Here is a 16,800-nt window from a genome sequence, read left to right as displayed (position 1 = left end):
TGAAAGGCAACTTTGACAAACAAGTAACATGCTCATAAAAGGGCTCCTCAGACTCAAACAAACACAGAGTTCACCCAGGGCTGGCGGAGTATGCACAACAGAAAGAACCTGTGTTCCCACATTTTGAGATCTATATTTTCCTACAGAACACATGCATGAACATATACACATTACGTAAATACAGTTGGCCGGTGAACAACATGGGAGTTAGGGGTGCATTTGAAAATCTGCATATAACTTTTGACTCCCTCAAAACTCAATTACTAAGAGCTTACTGTTGACCAGAAGGCTTATGGGTAACACAAACATAAATCAAGATAATAAATGTGCTTATTGTTTTTTGTGTACCTTGTATGTATTATATACTGTATTCTTATAATAAAGCAAGCTGTAGGAAAGAAAATGTTATTAAGAAAATTGCAAGGTAGGGAAATACATTTATAGTACTGTACCACATTTTAAAAAAAAATCCATACATAAGTGGACCCACAGTTCAAACTCATGCTGTTCAAGGGTCAACTGTATAATATGATGAGTATGACTACTAAGGATACAAACGAAGCACCATGGGAATATGAGGAATGGAGTGAGCTGTCTTTTCAAATGCTCATGCACTATGCTCATACAATGTGTACATTGTTACCTTACTTGCCTGATGTTTTCCCCTCCTGTAACCTGCCTCCCTTAGTCTCATCTGAGCAACTGTAAGTGCAGGTTTCACTATAATTTGCTATTAAGCACTAACTTCAATTTGGAGTCTTTCCTGTTTGTTGACCTACTAATAACAATTCTCCACAAAAACTTTTTTTGAACCTCATATTTTCTCAAAGATGTAAAGGCTCCCTTCAACATCTGACCAAAATTTCCATTGGTTAAATGCCAAATAACCAAGTTTTGACTGTATTTATATTATCTCAATAAATATTTTATGTGAATACATTCAATTGAAAATATTTTGTGCTATGTATAATGATATAAATGACAAAGAGAAAAACAGAGGACCACACATAATAACGTCCTTTCGACAGAAAATACTAAATCACCATGTGTTGTCAGTTCTAGTCTAGCTGTGATGAATCAGCATTCATCTATACAGATTTTTCTGGTCGTTCTTGCAATATATTTGCAAAGGTCTGTTGGAAATAAATGTGCAGCCTATGGTCCCAGAGTAAAGTAATGCTGGCTGAGACATTTGGTAATAGTGAAATTCTAGTAAAAGAAACAGTGAGTAAAAGACAAGAAGTTCCTAAGCCTGCTCTATCATTTAGAAATAGTCTTCTTTTTTATTTTTGTGGTAACATCTCTAATTCAAAAGTAGTACCGACTTTCAAGCATTCTTTCTAATGCTGGCTCTGATATATTTTTGGCTTTTAAAGAAGTTTTCCATTTGCGCTCAGTTAAAATTATTGCCACAAAGTTGTTCATATTACATCATCATCATCATCATCATTATTATTATTATTATTATTATTATATCTATAGGATACTCCTTTCATTCTTGATAATGGTCATTTGAACTTCTCTTATTTGAGCTAGCTGTAGTATATCAATTCTATTAATCTTTTCAAAGAAGCATGTTTGGTTTCATTTATTTTCTTGACTTTTTATCCATTTTCTAGTTCATTGATTCCCATTCTTATTTCCTTCCCTATATTTTGTTTTCTAAGATAGAAACTTAGATCACTGGTTTTAAGTCTTTCTTCTTTTGTATATAAGCACTTAAAGGTGTAAATTTGTCTCTAAGCACTGAATGTGCTCATCTCATATTTTGATAATGTTTGGATTTAATAATCAAGTTAAAATGTTTTGTAATTTTCCTTATGATTTCCTTGTTGATCCATGGCTTATTTAAAATTATGTTGCTTAATTTCCAAATATTTGCAGATTCCTCAGGTATATTTGTATCACTGAATTCTATTTTCAGAGACATGTTGAATCTTAAGTCTGTTAAATGTATTCAGACTTGTTTTATGGCCCAATATATAGTCTACCTTAGTGAATGTTCCATAGGCATATAAAAAGAATATATATTCTTCAGGTATTAGATGTAGTCTTCCATACATGCTAAATTGGTTGACTGATAGGTTGTTCAAATTGTTTATGTATTTACTGACATTTTTGTCTAGTTTATCACTATTGAGAGAAGAGTGATGAAATCTTCAACTATTCTGAATTTATTTCCCTATGTCTTTCAATTTTTGCTTTATAATTTTGAAGCTCCTTTATCAGACATCTTTTCTTGATGAATAAGCCCTTTTATGATTATGAAATGTCCAATGTCCCTGCTTATCTCTAGGAATACTTTTCATCCTGAAGTCTACTTACCTAATGTTAATACAGCCATATGAGGATTTTTTTTTTTTTTTGGCATGGTGTTTGAATGGTGTATCTTTTTCTGTACTTTTACTTTTAATGTGTCTTTATACTCAAAGAGTGACTCCTATTAAGAGTCTATGGTTGAACCTTGCTTTTTTTTTTTTTTTTTTGGCACTTATTGATATGGTTGGCTTTACGACCATCGTCTTTCTATTTCTATTTTTCCTTCATTCCTCTTTTCTTTCCTTTTCTCTTTTTAAAAAATTATTAATCAGGTATTTCTTGGTATTTCATTTTATTTCCTTTATTGGAGTTTTACCTATAAGTTTCCATTTTAATTTTTTAGTGGCTGCTCTGAGGATGACAATATGAATCCTTAAACATCATAACTCTAATGGCCAGAGATGAGCTACTTGGATCTCTTTCAAGAGAACGTGCATTGCTGATTGACAGCTCCCAAGTGACCATGCACCTTTGAATCTACCCATTGTGTTCTCCCTGCCTACTCCCAAAGACTGGGCACAGCAGGGATTTAGAGCCTGGCCATTCATGCCCAACACAGGATTTCTCTAACAATCTTTCCTGGGAAACTCTCTGGCAGCTTGGATGAGACTTTCTCAGAACTGTGCTGCAATGTGGGGCTCTTCTTACCAATCCTTTTTCCCCTCCTTGCACAAGTGTTAGGGCTGCATGATGATCAGAAGGCTCTTCCCGTATGTGTGTCCTCCCTCTTTAAGCTTCACATGTGCTTCCCCCCAAAACCTCTTGCGTATCTATTCTCATCTGAGTGTCTGTTTCTTAGAGGACCTAAACCACACAAATGGTATGGGTGGTAGGGTTTTAGGACCAGCTCACACTTACCTAATGGCAAGGAGCTCCCCATCCTGAGAAGAATGTGGGACACATAAAGTCACTGGCATAAGGCAGTGGCTCAATACCTAAAGACTTCTTCAGTGGTGTGCTGGGGAAATGCCCTGGCTAAAATTCAGCTTAAACTGAGTCCACTGGTTCTGTGATCCACCCAATAGTCATTTTTCTTGTTTTCAAATGTAAAATTGGGACTGACATACTGGAACTTGGATCTCCTCACCACCACTACCACCACAGTGAATCCATGGGCTTGTGGGATAAGAGCTATCAAAGTGAGAAGGCCAAGTGGAAGCCTCTGAAACTGTCCTCCCTCTGGTCAAAGTAATAAATCTAAAACAACATTGAATAGATATGACAACAAAAACACAAACAGCAAAAGAAAAAATAAACTGAACATCCTCAAAATTAAAAGCTTTTGTGCTTTAAATAATACCATCAATAAAATCAAAACACACAACCCACAGGAGAAAAATTTTGCAAATCGTGTATTTGACAAGGGACTTGTATCTGAAAATACAAAGAACCTGACAACTCAGTAACAAAAAGACAAATAATCCAATTATAAAATGGGCAAAGAATATAAACAAACATTTCTCCAAAGAAGATATGTAATGGCCAAAAAGCCATTGACCAACATCATTGGTCATCACAGAAATGCAAATGAAAACCATGAGATACCATTTTACACCCACTAGGGGGGCTAACATAAAAAGATAATAACAAGTGTTGTTGGGCACCCGAGGGGATCAGTCTGTTAAGAGTCCGACTTTTGATTTTGGTTCAAGATTTCACAGTCATGAGATAGAGCCCTGCATCAGGCTCTATGCTGGGCATGGAGCCTGCTTGAGATTCTGCCCCCCCTCTTTCTCCTCTCTCTCTCCCTGTGCCCCTCCCCGATGAACATACAGACATGCACTCTTTTTCTCTCTCTCTAAAAAAAAAAAAAAGAGAGATAATAACAAGTGTTATCAAGGATGCGGAGAAATCAAAATTCATACTCAAAACTCATACACTGTTGGTGGGCATGTAAAGAGGTACAGCCACTTGGAAAACAGTCTGGCAATTCCTCATGTGATCCAGCAATCCTACCCCTAGGTATATACTTTCAAATGAAAATATATGTCCACACGTTATTCTTAACAGTTAAAAAGTAGAAACAACCTAGATGTCCATCAACTGATGCATGGATAAATAAAGTGTGGTTATCCATACAGTGGAATGTTATTTGGCAATTTAAAAAATGAAGTACTGATGCACACTATAACATGGTTAAAACTTGGAAACCACGTATTGTATGAAACCATTTACATGAAATGGCTCAAAGAGGCAAATCTAAGAGACAGAAAGTAGGTTGGTGGTTGCCTGGGAAGAAGGGCAAGTGTTGGGAAAAAATGGGGAGTGACAGCTAGTGGGCATGGGATTTTTTTTTGGGCTAATGAAAATGTTCTAAAAATTGATTTTGTTGATGGCTGCACAACTTTTTGAATATACTAAAAACCACTGAATGGTATACTTTGAGGGGGTGAATTGTATGTTATGTGAATTATATCTTAATAAAAGCTGTTTTTATAAAACAAAAATCGTGCAACCTGCTGTGAATATCAAAGATTAGTATCACTACTAAGGACCTAAATGATACATGGGTGGTTCCTATAATAGGTTCATTTAATTCTCCAGTCTGGTCCCTGCAGAATCCAGACAAACTTTGGAGAATGACTGTAGATGCAAACTCAACCAAGTTAATAGCCCCAGTCACCCGCTGGTTTCTGAGCACAAGAAGTCCAGAGTGCCCTGGCTACAGCAGTAAACTGTGGTTTGATGGGACTCACTATGTCCCTTGGATTGAGTGTGCTTTCTTTTGGGAACTTGGACCTCTAACTTAGTAAAGTCCAGAGTTCTCTAGAACTCTCTAGAGCACATAATCCTTTAGTGGGTCTTTGGAAATGATGAGAAGTGGGGCCACTCCTACTTCTACCCCTTTGTTCCTGGACCCATGCATACTTTCTATTGCAGACAGAGCATCATGTTGAAGTCTCTGCTTTAGTGAATAAACTGGCACCCCATCTTTGCAGACTATTGCCTGTGCCATCAGTAGGACATTCTAGTGTGCTATAAGGTTGCTTGCTTATGGATGACGTCGCAGGTGATGTAACCAATGGATCCCATGGTCATGAGTTCATTCCTACATCTCTTTCTCTAGAAATTGAGTCCCCTGGAAGGATGAAATGTTATGTAGATTTCTATCCCTATAAAACATGCATTTTGTAAGCCCCCAGACACTTGTGCTGGCTCAGGTTCTGCAGACTGGAAAGGCAAACCCACACACAGAAGTAATTGGACAACAAATTACTGGCCTTTTCAAAATGGAAGGGGCCCAATTTAGTAAGCTTACCACAAAATGGCTATAGTCATGAAGGTTAATGGTTAGCAGTTTTATTTTCTTATAAAATATTCATTTGGTTTTGGGATCAGGGTAATTCTGGCCTCATAAATGAATTGGGACATGTTCTCTCCTCTATTTTTGATAAGACATTGTGTAGAATTAGAATCATTCATTCCTTAAATATGTGATAGAATTCAGCAGTGAAAACACTTGGGCCTTAAGTTTTCTTTCTTGGAAGGTTTTTAACTTCAAAAGCAATTTCTTTAAGAGTTGCAGAATTTTTCAGATAATTTATTTCTTCTTAAAGTTTTGGTACTATGTATCTTTAAAGGAATTGGTCCATTCATCTAAGTTACTGAATTTATGGGCACAGAATTCATAGTATCCCTTACTATCCATTTAATGTCTGTAGGTTCTGTGGCATCTTGATGAATTTACTGTTTTTTATTTGTTATTGTTTTTTGGGCTATATCTATTACTTTCTAGTGGTTGCACTAGGGATTACAATATACATACTTAACTTTTCATGGCCCACTCAAAGTTAGTATTAAGCCTCTTGACATAATATGTAGAAACCCTATAACAAAAAGGTTACTTTATCTTCACTCATTTATATTTTGGTTGTAATATGTATTATATCTACCTAAATTATAAATCCCACTAGTGTTTTAATTTTTCCTTTCAATAGTCATAAATATTTTAAAGAACTCAAGAGGGAAAGATAGTATAATAACCAATACTTATTCTATTGCTTCTTCATTTCTGAAGTAAAATTTACATCTGATATAATTTACCTTCAACCTAAGTAATTTCCTTTAGCATTTTCTTTAGAGTATGTCTATTGGCAGTAAATTCTCTTATTTTTCCTCAGCTTAGAATACCTTTATTACACTATCATTCCTGAGGGATATTTTCATTGGATATAGAGTTCTGAGTTGACTGTTGTTTCTTCCTTTGCTACCTTAATTATGCCGTTTCATCATAGTTTCTGAAGAGAAATATTTAGCTTTTTAAGTCATTATACCTCTATACATAATGTACCATTTTCCCTGTTTTCAAATTTTCTTCATTATCTTTGGTTCCAGCAACTTGATTATGATGTGTCTGTGCATGGTTTTCTTTGCATAAACTCTCTTTGGGTTTTGCTGAACTTCTTTAGACTATAAATGCATTTCTTTCACTAAATTTGTAAATTTTGGTAGTTATTTCTTCAAATATTTTTTTCTACCAATGCCTTTTTCTTCTTCTTCGAAGACTTCAATGACCCAAATATTAGGCTCTTTTAATATTGTTTATAGGTCCCTAAGACTCTATTAATTTTTTTAATCTTTATTTTCTGTTCTTCAGATTAGATCATTTCTACTGCTTATCTTCAAGTTCACTAATTCTTTTCACTGTTATCTTCATTCTGATACTGAACTCATTCAATGATTTTTTAAATTTCAGATTTTATATTCTTAAGTTCTAATATTTCTATTTCATTCGTTTTTAGTTTTTAATATGTGAGAATATCTATTTTCCCATTCATTTCAAGACTGTTTACCTTCATATAATGGAGCATAATTATAATGATTATAATAGCTGCTTTAATATAATACAGCTGTTTTACTGGTAATTCCAATATCTGCATCATCTTGGTATTGGCACTTGTTGATTGTCTCTCCTTTTGAGAACTGGTCATATTGTTGAGGTTCGTTGTACGTAAAATAATTTTAGATGCTTTTTTTCAGCATTTATTCAATGTTTATTGATTTGAATTATGTTGTTTGTGTTCAAACTTAAATATCCATTTGGTAGTGCAAAATAGGCTCATTTTTTTTATGGTACCTTCATATTTTTTAATACTATATTTACTTTTTAATTTACATCCAAGTTAGTTAGCATGTAGCGCAAGAATGATTTCCAGAGTGGATTCTTTAATGCTCCTTATCCATTTAGCCCATCCCCTCCTCCCACAACCCCTCCAGCAACCCTTTTCTCTATATTTAAGAGTCTCTTATGTTTTGTCCCCCTCCCTGTTTTTATATTATGTTTGCTTCCCTTCCCTTATGTTCATCTGTTTTGTATCTTAAATTCCTCTTATGAGTGAAGACATATATTTGTCTGACTAATTTCACTTAGCATAATACCCTCTAGTTCCATCCATGTAATTGCAAATGGCAAGATTTCATTCTTTTTGATTGCTGAGTAACACTCCATTGTGTGTGTGTGTGTGTATGTGTGTGTGTGTGTGTGTGTGTGTGTGTGTGTTACATCTTCTTTATCCATTCATCCATCGATGGATATTTGGGCTCTTTCCATACTTTGGCTATTGTCAATAGTGCTGCTATAAACATTGGGGTGCATGTGCCCCTTCAAAACAGCACACCTGTATCCCTTGGATAAATACCTAGTAGTGCAATTGCTGTATTGTAGGGCAGTTCTATTTTTAACTTTTTGAGGAACCTCCATACTGTTTTCCAGAGTGGCTGCACCAGTTTGCATTCCCATCAGCAGTGAAAAAGAGATCCTCTTTCTCCATGTCCTTGCCAACATCTGTTGTTGCCTGAGTTGTCCATGTTAGCCATTCTGAGAGGTGTGAGGTGGTATCTCATTGTGGTTTTGATTTGTATTTCCATGATGATGAGTGATGTTGAGCATGTTTTCATGTGTCAGTCTTGTTCCTGACTTTAGGGGTAAGCTCTCAGTTTTTCCCCATTGAGGATTATATTAGTGGTGGGTCTTTCATATATGGCTTTTATGATCTCGAGGTATGATCCTTCTATCCCTACTTTCTTGAGGGTTTTTATCAAGAAAGGATGCTGTATTTTGCCAAACGCTTTCTGTTCATCTATTGAGAGGATCATGTGATGTATCACATTGATGTGACATACCACAGTGATTGTTTTGCAGATATTGAACCAGCCCTGTATGTCACGTATAAATCCAATTGGTCATGGTGAATAATTTTTTTAATGTATTGTTGGATCATGTTTGCTAGTTATCTTGTTGAGGAATTTTGCATCCATGTTCATCAGGGAAATTGGTCTGTAGTTCTCCTTTTAGTGGGGTCTTTGTCTGGCTTTGGAATCAAGATAAAGCTGGCTTCATAGAAAGAGTGTGGAAGTTTTCCTTCCATTTCTATTTTTTGTTACAGCTTCAAGAGAATAGGTGTTAACTCTTATTTAAATGTTTGGTAGAATTCCCCTGGAAAGCCATCAGGCCCTGGCCTCTTGTTTCTTGGCAGATTTTTGATTACTAATTCGATTTCTTTACTGGTTATGGATCTGTTCAAATTTTCTATTTCTTCCGTTTCAGTTTTTATAGTTTATATGTTTCTAGGAATTTGTCTATTTCTTCCAAATTGCCCATTTTATTGGCATATAATTGCTCGTAATATTCTCTTATTACTGTTTATATTTCTGCAGTGTTGGCTGTGATTTCTCCTCTTTCATTCTTGATTTTATTTATTTGGGTCTTTTCCTTTTTCTTTTTGACCAAACTGGCTAGAGGTTTATCAATTTTGTTAATTCTTTCAAAAAACCAGCTGCTGGTTTCATTGATCTGTTCTACTGTTTTTTGGTTTCAACAACATTGATTTCTGCTCTAATGTTTATTATTTCCTGTCTTCTTCTGTTTTTGGATTTTATTGACTGTTGTTTTTCCAGCTCTTTAAGGTGTAAGATTAGGCTGTGTATCTGAGATCTTTCTTCCTTCTTCAGGAAGGCCTGGATTGCTATATACTTTCCTCTTATGACCACCTTTGATGCATCCCAGAAGTTTGGGGCTGTGGTGTTATCATTTTCATTGGCTTCCATGGACTTTTTAATTTCCTCTTTAACTTCTTGGTTAGTCCATTCATTCTTCAGTACGATGGTATTTAGTCTCCAAGTATTTATTATCTTTGTACATTTTTTCTTGTGGTTGATTTCAAGTTTCATAGTATCATGATCTGAAAATATGCACAGTATGATCTCGATCTTTTTGTACTTATTGAGGACTGATTTGTGTCCCAGTATGTGATCTATTCTGGAGAACGTTCCATATGCACTGGAGAAGAATATATATTCCGCTGCTTTAAGATGAAATGTTCTGAATATATCTGTTACGTCCATCTGATCCAGTATGTCATTCAAAGCCATTGTTTCCTTGTTGATTTTCTGTTTAGATAATCTCTCCATTGCTGTAAGTGGGGTGTTGAAGTCCCCTACTAGTATGGTATTATTATCAATGAGTATATGTTTGTGATTAATTGATTTATATATTTGGGTGCTTCTATTTGGAGCATAAATGTTTACAATCGTTAGATCTTCTTGGTGGATAGACCCCTTAATTATGATATAATGCCCTCTTCTTCTCTTATTACAGTCTTTATTTTAAAGTCTAGATTGTCTGAGATAAGTGTGGCTACTCCGGCTTTCTTTTGGTGACCATTAGCATAACAGATGGCTCTCCATCTCCTTAATTTCAATCTGAAGGTGTCTTTAGGTCTAAAGTGGGTCTCTTGTAAACAGCATATAGATGGATCTTGTTTTCTTATCCATTCTGTTACCCTATGTCTTTTGATTGGAGCATTGAGTCCATTGACGTTTAGAATGAGTACTGAAAAATAGGAATTCATTGCCATTATGTTGTCTGTAGAGTTGGAATTTCTGGTGGTGCCCTCTGGTCCTTTCTAGTCTTTGTTGCTTTTGGTCCTTTTGGTTTTGTTTTTGTTGTTGTTTGTTTGCTTGTTTGTTTTTGCCTTTTCTCCCCTCAGAGAGTCCCCCTTAAAATTTCTTGCAGGGCTGGTTTAGTGGTCACAAACTCCTTTAATTTTTGTTTGTCTGGGAAACTTTTTATCTCTCCTTCTATTTTGAATGACAGCCTTGATGGATAAAGAATTCTTGGCTGCATATTTTTCCAATTCAGCACATTGACTATGTCCTGCCACTCCCTTCTGGCCTGCCAAGTTTCTGTGGATAAGTCTGCTGTGAACCTGATCTGAGGTTAAGGACTCTTTTTCCTTGCTGCTTTCATGATTCTTTCCTTGCGTGAGTATTTTGTGAATTTAACTATGATATGCCTTGTTGATGGTCAGCTTTTGTTCAATCTAGTAGGAGTTCTCTGTGCTTCCTAGATTTTGATGTCTGTGCCTTTCCCCAGGTTAGGATAGTTTTCCGCTATGATTTGCTCACATAACCCTTCTACCCCTTCCTCTCTTCCTCTTCTGGGACCCCTATGATTCTTATGCTGTTCCTTTTTAATGAGTCACTGAGTCCTCTAATTCTTAAATCATGCTCTTTTGCCTTAGTTTCCCTCTTTTTTTTCTGCTTCATTGTTCTCCATAAGTTTGTCCTCTATATCACTGATTGGCTGCTCTGTTTCATCCATCCTTGCCACCGGGGCATTCATTCGAGATTGCAGCTCAGTTATATCATTTTTTATTTCATCCTGACTAGCTTTTACTTCTTTTATCTTCGCAGAAAGGGATTCTAATCTATTTTCAACTCCAGCTAGTATTCTTATTATCATGATTCTAAATTCTGGTTCAGATATCTTGCTTACATCTGTGTTCATTGAACCCCTGGCTGTCATTTATTCCTGTTCTTTCTTTTGGGGTGAATTCCTTATTTTGTCATTTTGAAGGAAGAAAGGGAATTAATAAGACAAAAAAATTAAAATAACAAAATTAAAAACAACACAAAAAAATCAAATAAAGGATGCTAGATCCTAGGTGTGTTTTGGTCTGGTTATTGAAAGGAGCTTAGGAGATTAGAGAAGAAAGGGAAAGATAAGAAAAGAAAAAAAAAGGAAAATAGGAAAAAAGAAAAAAAAGGAAAACGTTTGAAAATTTGAAAAAATGAATACAATGAAATAGAATAAAATGAAATGATGGAAGTAAAATAGAATTTGAAAAATTTACAAAAAAGTTAAAAATACAGGAAAAAATTTAAAAATATTTTTAATAAAAATGGAAAATAAAAACAAATTTTTTACTCTTTATGTATTCAAGAATAAGAAAATAAAAAGAAAAAAAAATTGAATAGATGGACCAGCGAACAGACTGAAATACAATTGAAATTACATCGATTTCTCCTAGAAGACAAACTATGAGGCAATTTATAGTCCATAAACTAAGCAAGCGGAGAGACTTGTGGTGTTCCTGAAGCGTAAGGTTGGCCCAGTTGGGCAGGGCTTAGTGTAGTGGTTCCATTCTCCACTAGATGGCGCTGCTTAGCTCACAGGCGTGGATTGTTGTGTTGCATGTAGGGGTGTATGTGCATGCAGGGGATGGGAAAATGCTGTCACTAAGCTACCCAGTCTCTAGTGTCAGAGCTCTGTGCTCTCCCAACTGGCAATTGAGCACACCTCCTCTGTCTCTGGCTTCTGTCCACTCCCCGCTTTTACAATGTCCATAACCAAACAGTCAGGCTGCCAAGTGGCACCTCCCTCCTGAGTTTTATCCCAGATGTGGCTGTGTTTCCCAACCCCTCACTTCTGAGGGACTGCAGCCTTGACCCGTTCTGACCCTCTGGGGTAGGGTCTCCCTGAGCAATGGCCGGGTGCCCCCCTACTCCCAGGAATGTTCGCGAGACTGTGCTGCTGCCGATGCCCAGAGACTGTGGCTGGGTGCTAGCCTGTCCTAGAAAAAGTTCACGTGATCGTGTAGCAGCAGTGTTTCAGGGATTATGGTAAATCACAACACACATCTAGGGCCAGGCTTCACTCTTAACATCCTTGTTCCAACACCAGTGAATGTGGCTGTTCTCCAGGGTCCACTGGGACCTTTGCCTGTGGGGTGGCCACACAGACTCTACCAAATGTCCTCCCAGCAGGGGAACCACCTCTCCCCTTGTGGCCCAAGGACCCCTCGGACCTCACTCTCTGCTCCTGGGGATCTGCCCTTCCCACCAGAGTACCACTAGGTATTGAGCTATGTGGAGTTTCAGACTCTGCGCTCCCTGTTTATAGAGTTTTAATGAAATTTAAACCCTCTCCTTTCTCCTTTCTCCCTTTTTTATTCAGTCCCTTGCGTACTCTTTCTTTTCTCTCCCACTGCTTTGGTGGGGGGATGCTTTCTTGTACTCTCTTCCTGTCTCTGTCCTCTCTTTGCAAACAAAAATAGCTCCCTGACCTCTGCAGCTCCCCTCTACCCCAGTTTACCTCTCTGTGCCACATACCTGCCAAGATCTGTGGTTCAGGTTGTGAAGATTGTTGTGTTAATCCTCAAATCAGTTTCCTAGGTGTGCAAGATGGTTTAGTGTTGATCTGGCTGCATTTCAGGGATGACAGACACAAAAAAAAACTTCCATGCTGTTCCCCATCTTGGCCTCTCCCCAGGTGCATTTTTAATATTATGTTGTGACACTCTGGATTCTGCTAAGATCCTTAATAGCTTTACAGTTGTTTATAGCATCAATGCCCTATTACTGCATCATGGCTAAAATTAGATGTGTTAATTTTTCTTTAATTCTTGAAAAAAATAATGAGATAAATATATCTCTAATGTGATAAATAATAAAAAGCTATTTTTAATGGAGAAAAGCTAGATAAACTCTCATTAAAATTGGAAACAAGACAAATAAACATTCGTCCCTATTAGGGCCAAACATTATGACAAGTACAGGCCAATCATATTAGAAGGAAAAAAGAGTAAGAGGTCCAAAAATCTTCAATACATTGAAAACACATACATTTCTAAGAAAAACACACAAAAAAATAAGTAAAATAATAGTGAAAGTGTAAATAAATAAAACACTTAACCACTTGAGAATGTTAAAATTCTCTCCTAAGCAATATTTGTGCCAAGCAAGCAATCAAAACCAGAGGTTACCAAATCTGGAATTTATTCTGCTAAAGGTAAGCCAGAAATTTAGCTTCATTTTTCCCCATATGACTATCCAGCTGACTCAATACAATTTCCTCAAGAATCTAAAATTTCCAAACTGATTTAAAATGCTATTTTCATGCCATACTAAATAGGGTAAGGGAGATCTCCTTCTCTAAACAAGAAAAACCAGAAGCACTCTAGTTGGTGCTGTTGGCTGGATTTACAGTAACAGCTTCTCAGACATTTGCTTCAGCAATTTCTTTCCTTCCAATTCACTTTATTAAAACAAGACTAAACAAATAAAAAATCTTCAAATGTGGAATACAGAAGAGTGACTTCTGTTTTCCTGACCAAAGTCTGGTGTGGCACCATAACAGCCTGCAGACAGGCTAGTGTTTAAGGAATGGTCAGCTACGGTTGACCATTGTTGAGAGCATTAAGTAGGATGAGACTAGATGAATGTGGCAACATGGGGGTCAGTGGTGACCTTAGTAAGAGCAGTTTTATTCCAACGATGCAGGTGTGAGTTAGGTTAGAGTAGGTTAAAGAATGCATTAGAGAAGTAGACGTAGGGGCACCTGGGTGGCGCAGTCGGTTAAGCGTCCGACTTCGGCTCAGGTCATGATCTCACGGTCCGTGAGTTTGAGCCCTGCGTCGGGCTCTGTGCTGACAGCTCAGAGCCTGGAGCCCATTTCAGATTCTGTGTCTCCCTCTCTCTCTGCCCCTCCCCTGTTCATACTCTGTCTCTCTCTGTCTCAAAAATAAATAAACGTTAAAAAAAATTAAGAAAAAAAAAAGAAGTAGATGTGATGGGGACAGCTCTTACAATGCAACTCTTATAAGAACATTGGTTATTTAAGTGAACAAAGAAATTTAAGTCTGCAACTAAAGGGGAATATGAGGCAAGGCAGGACATTTTAAGGATGGAATGTACAAATGGGAATGATCCAGCAGAGAAGGGGAGATTACTGATATGCATCTCTACCATTACTTGGAGGGTACTGATTCTGGAATCAGCAATCTGACAAATAGGTACAAAGAAGCATTGTCAATTTGAGGACCCTCCTGAGGAGTCTGAAATAACTGCTGATTTGGAGTTTGCTCTTGTGGTATAGGAAGGAAGGGTGAGGGGGACGACAGGAATGTGAATGAAGGGTATATGAAAAGAAATGCATCTATTTATTGATAGGCCCTCACCATCTCTAGTCCAGATCAGTCTATTTAATAAGTGACTGTGGAGACACAAATGTTGAATGATCTTTAGGGGAAAACACCAAAATCTGCTACATCTGAATAAGACTATCATATAGACTTTAACCCAGAATTAAAGTGGAATAAGATAGAGACACCTGGGTTGCTCTATCAGTTAAATGTCCAACTCTTGATTTCAGCTCAGGTCATGATCTCATGGTCTGTAAGACTGAACCCCATGTTGGGCTCCATGCTGACAGCACGGAGCCTGCTTGGGATTTTCTTCCTCTCTCTCTGCCCCTCTCCCACTCATGTGTGCTCTCTCTCATGCTCTCAAAATAAATAAACAAACAAACAAACAAACAAACAAACCTTTTAAAAAAGTAGAATAAGATAATTCCAGGTTTATAATCATCTTTTACCTCTTTGTTACCTTACATACATGTTTTTTTTATAAGATAAATGGTTCCAGGACCATGTCATCATGGGATACCGAGCTTTAACACTTCTCAAATTTTTAAAAATCTAGACAATTTATTATAAGATACATTTCAGAATATGATAAATAATAGTATCATTCTAATCTATTGAAAATAATTTTTTGCTGTTTTACTGAAATAAAATTCATACTTACTCTGAATAGTATTTCTTCATTCCATTTTGGATTCAAAGTCTAAAAGACAATAAACAGAGTATAACTATTTTTTAAATATTTTTGTCATATAAAAATAAAGCAAAGTATATTAAAATTTTTTTTTGAATATTGCTACGTCTAACCTTTTTAATGGTTTTCGTTTGCACACTGGTAAAAATTCCATTCATTGGGTCATATAATGTCACTCTCACATATGGATCACTGTTAAAATAAAAAAACATATATATAATTGTTGCTTATTCCCAAACTCAGATTGCTCAACCTATAAAAATCAGATTTTTCCTTGTTAGCAATTTCTACAATTATTTCCTACTGTTAAAGGGAGGGTTCCTTGGCAGGAGTAGGTAATAATAGTAATTTCTGCATCTTGTTGAAAAGCTAAAGTACTGCGTTAGTGAAATAGACAAAGAATTGGAAAGAAACCTTTTAATCCAATTTAGTGATTTCCAACCTATTTCGATTTTTCAAATTTTGTTCAGTTTTTATTACATTCTTTCTTCTTTGGGGTTAAGATGGTTAATTTGATTCTTAAGCCTAGCTTTGCAAGACCTCAGGTTGTTCCAAGTTATCTCAAGGGTGTAAACTGTTTTTACAAAATAAGACAAAGTGCTTTAAGTTCAAAATAATTATGTGTCATGTAACCCCTTCTACAAAGTGACATGGAAAAGAAAAATCTTGTGATACATAAGTTTGCAAAACAAAAGACTGTACACTTTACCTGTCCCTGGTCAAATTCCTCCCATTTCCTTTGGGGATCCCAAGTACTCACGATTCTCCACCACCAACTCCCCCTCCAATTTCCTCATACAACCTTACTTCTTACTTTGACAAAAATCAAAGCCATCAGACCACTCCCAAGACCCCGGTATTTATCAGAACTCATCCTTACCCCTCACCTCAGTGATTCAGGTGTTGTGCCCCTATTTGAGGCCAATTCCTCTTTGTACATGTTCTAACCACCTGCTCTGGAAACTTTTATCATCTATTTTCATTTCTCCCTTTTGTATCTTCAGCTTTTCTTTTCACCTATGTTTTTCTAGTCACATAATTATGTTTTTAAACCACCTCCCCCCCTTAACTCTTCTTCCTTCCTCCAGCAAAGTGATCTAGATTGTCTTTCCTCCCACCTCAAACTTTCTAGGAAAATAATCTGTAATAATAATAATGACTAATATTTATATAGCAATTACTCTATGCCAGGTACCATTCTAAGCAGTTTACATATATTAACTCTTAGAATCCTTATAACTGCCTGTGAGGTAGGTATGATTATTGTTTTTATTTTGTACAGAGAGATAGTTCAAATCATAGAAGATCATACAGCTACTAAGTGCAAGAGTGAGAACTGACACTCAAGCACCTGGCTTCAGAGGCCATGTTCTTAGCTACTCTAGCCCACCACCTCCCTTTCTTCATTTCCTCAACCCCCACTGCTCTTCAAAGTCTTAGAATCTGGTTGCCACCTCTTTCTTTCTAACCCATCCCTCTGAAAATGCTAAAATCACCAATTTTGCTAAAACAATCAACACTCTCCAGGCACTGATTTTGCTGGTCCTCTCTTTATTTAAAACTACTGATTAGTTTCTCTTTGAA

The 16,800-nt window shown here is 36.5% G+C and overlaps 1 protein-coding gene across 2 annotated transcripts in view; it reads right to left on the bottom strand.

The window, feature by feature from the left end:
* NEDD4 (NEDD4 E3 ubiquitin protein ligase) overlaps positions 1-16,800 on the bottom strand; it is a 134,565-nt gene that overhangs the window by 93,212 nt on the left and 24,553 nt on the right. For both annotated transcript variants that reach the window (XM_042988800.1, XM_042988801.1), the window contains exons 3-4: positions 15,330-15,408; positions 15,187-15,225 (exon numbers count right to left, since the gene is read on the bottom strand). In XM_042988800.1, the coding sequence (XP_042844734.1) occupies positions 15,187-15,225; positions 15,330-15,408 (118 nt within the window). The remainder of the gene's footprint in view (positions 1-15,186; positions 15,226-15,329; positions 15,409-16,800) is intronic.

Source organism: Panthera tigris, chromosome B3 (assembly GCF_018350195.1).
Source record: "Panthera tigris isolate Pti1 chromosome B3, P.tigris_Pti1_mat1.1, whole genome shotgun sequence".
NCBI lineage: Eukaryota > Metazoa > Chordata > Mammalia > Carnivora > Felidae > Panthera > Panthera tigris.
The sequence above is the reverse complement of the archived record's forward strand: the minus strand, read 5'-3'. Positions and strand labels throughout refer to the sequence as shown.